The sequence below is a fragment of the Miscanthus floridulus genome, chromosome 11 (assembly GCF_019320115.1).
Source record: "Miscanthus floridulus cultivar M001 chromosome 11, ASM1932011v1, whole genome shotgun sequence".
Taxonomy (NCBI): domain Eukaryota; kingdom Viridiplantae; phylum Streptophyta; class Magnoliopsida; order Poales; family Poaceae; genus Miscanthus; species Miscanthus floridulus.
This window is the reverse complement of record NC_089590.1, coordinates 71,885,325-71,887,868: the sequence shown is the minus strand read 5'-3', so window position 1 is coordinate 71,887,868 and position 2,544 is coordinate 71,885,325. Positions and strand designations below refer to the sequence as shown.

The window sequence follows — 2,544 nt, the reverse complement described above, 5'->3', positions numbered from 1 at the left end:
AGAAAAGGGAACAAAAAGAACATGTTAGATGACTGCAGGGAAATATGTAACAAAAGAACAGGTACAAAGCTAATGCGAATTGTACATAAGAGTAATAGAGTGGTAACCATTGGGACAAAAAAAGAGGGACGTTAGGTACCTATTTAACAATAAGTTTGAAATGTGGCGTCGATGTACAATTTAGTAGGCACGGCAACAGCACCAGAGCAATTCAGAAATTAGGCACCAGCAGCAAGAGGCTCGCCTGTAGATTTGTAGGAACACAGAGTAAAAATCTGAACAATGGAGCTATGCGCACTACAACAAAGACACTGAAACAACAAACAAAGCACAATATGGTTGATAACAGACGACCTAAAACCGGCGCATCCATAGGACAAGCACAAGCGGAAAACAGAGTTCGATGTCATAGATTTGAACATTTGGTGGCACAATGTGAAGGAAAAGAAACGGGAGGCGCTAAAACACTAGAAAAATACATGGACCCAAATCAACAGGATATACACGGTGGGTTTGAGCATATGAGACAGTGCAAGCTACTGGACCAATCGTTCAAGCACAACAATAGGAAGACATGTGATAAAGACAATGCAGCTATTACCAAAGATGGTTTATATTTGTACTTGATAGCTAATTGGAAGATGGACAACAGCGACGAGAAAAGTCAGAATTCAAGTGAAAATAGCTTCAACGAGATGGTTACTGCAATGGCTGTTGGTCTTGCAGTTGGGCACATGCTGCAGGTACCACCACAAGTTAACCATGTTATCCAAGTACCTGAGCTTACTGGAAGATAGTGGGTAGAAAAGCTATTGTCAGATGTTGGCAGATGCTTTGAAAACTGCCGAATGTGGACTGAAAATTTGGTTAGGTTGCATAGCATACTACATGATAGCTATGGGCTAATAGGCAGTAGGGAGCTTGAATCAATAGAAGCTTTAGCCATGTTCTTATGGGCATGTGGTACAAATCAATGCCAGAGACAAATACATGAGAGATTTGGGAGGAGGTTGGGGACATGTAGCAAGATATTTTCCCATGTTCTGGCTACCATGACTAGTTTTTGCAAATGATGTGATTAGACCTATGGACACTAGTTATTCAGGACTACCGCCTGAATTGGTGGAGTACTCATCATTTTTTGATGGCTACATAGGCGCCATGGATGGCACGCACATAGAAGTCATAGTTGACAAAGGAGTCCGTGATAACCACATTAATAGGAAAAGGAAGGCAACCCAAAATGTGGTTGCGATCAGTGACTTCAACATGAGGTTCACGTATGTGGGGGTGGGGACAGAGGGTTCCGCTCATGATATGAGGGTGAAAAGAAAGGCAGAAACCGATGCGTCTTTCCCACATCCACCGTCAGGTTAGTTGGAACTTAGTCTGTTTCGATGTATCATGCTGGAGCTAATTGTATGGTAGTTGATGCTGTCCTATGAATTTATGTAGGCCGGTATTACTTGGCGGACTCCGGTTATGCACTTCGCCCTGGGTATCTGATGCCGTATCCAAATAAGAGGTACTGGGTGAAGGAGTTCCAGACCAGGGGGCCAATAGATGCGCAGGAGTTGTTCAACCGGCACCATTCAAAGCTGCGTAATGTTATAGAAAGAACATTTGGGGCAGCGAAAGTGAAGTGGCAGATGTTGAAAGGCATACCTCACTATCCAGGGATCAAGCAAACCTAGATAATTATTGTTCTTTATGGACTGCACAACTATGTGCATGAGCTGGAGGGTCAGCACCAACAACGGCGGTTCAGGCAGGCGACAGACCTTGGCCCTTTGAGTCAAGTGGCAGCTATGGCGTTGAGAGATCCTAATGATATGGAACATGTCCGCGAGTGGATAACATATGGACTTGGACTCATTGGGAAGACAATGTAAGTGAAACAATTTCGGTTTGTGGATGTTATCAAATATAGCATTTGTCATCCTGGCTGCCTAGTTTGGGTCTAATCAGGATATGTAAACATGCAGGTGAAGTCATTGCCTACGTGGTGCTGGAGGTCCACTTCTAAAACTTTTGTTTGAGGTATTGCTAAGAAAATCTTTGTCCAATATCTATGCTTCCTTAGCCTTTTGTTTAATATGACAACTGGATGGATAAGTCATGATGCACATTGACACACTTGAACCATCTGCAGTTTTTTTAGCATTAACAACATGAACATGTCTGCTCTGTTGCCGGCATATAAGATTGCTCAATATCTATACAAGTTGGGCATCCATAGGCATGAGATTTGGTTAGACATTGTTTGTTATTGTCTAAATAAAACAATGGAAGGTACATGCACTGCACCACTCTTAACTATATTTTACTTTGTTTTAGAATGGGAGCACACCTCTGTTGTGTACCATGGTTTAAGGAATCAGGATAGAGAAGGTCCTGTAGGTACTAGGATAAATCAAGTTGAGGCATTTGCATTGTGGTCCTCCTAATTTTGCTTCTTGCCAGTTAATCTATTTCAGTTTCAGTAACCGATCACATTACAAATTTGCAATGAAGCCTTCGTATTTAATTCTTCAAATTTCAAAC

The 2,544-nt window shown here is 42.1% G+C and overlaps 1 protein-coding gene across 1 annotated transcript; it reads left to right on the top strand.

Moving 5' to 3' along the window:
• The first annotated feature begins 1,161 nt into the window (after positions 1 to 1,161).
• Positions 1,162 to 1,694, top strand: LOC136492180 (uncharacterized). Its single transcript, XM_066488287.1, has 2 exons — positions 1,162 to 1,372; positions 1,456 to 1,694. Exons 1-2 carry the CDS (start codon positions 1,162 to 1,164, stop codon positions 1,692 to 1,694), a joined length of 450 nt encoding a protein of 149 aa, XP_066344384.1.
• The last annotated feature ends 850 nt before the right edge of the window (positions 1,695 to 2,544 follow it).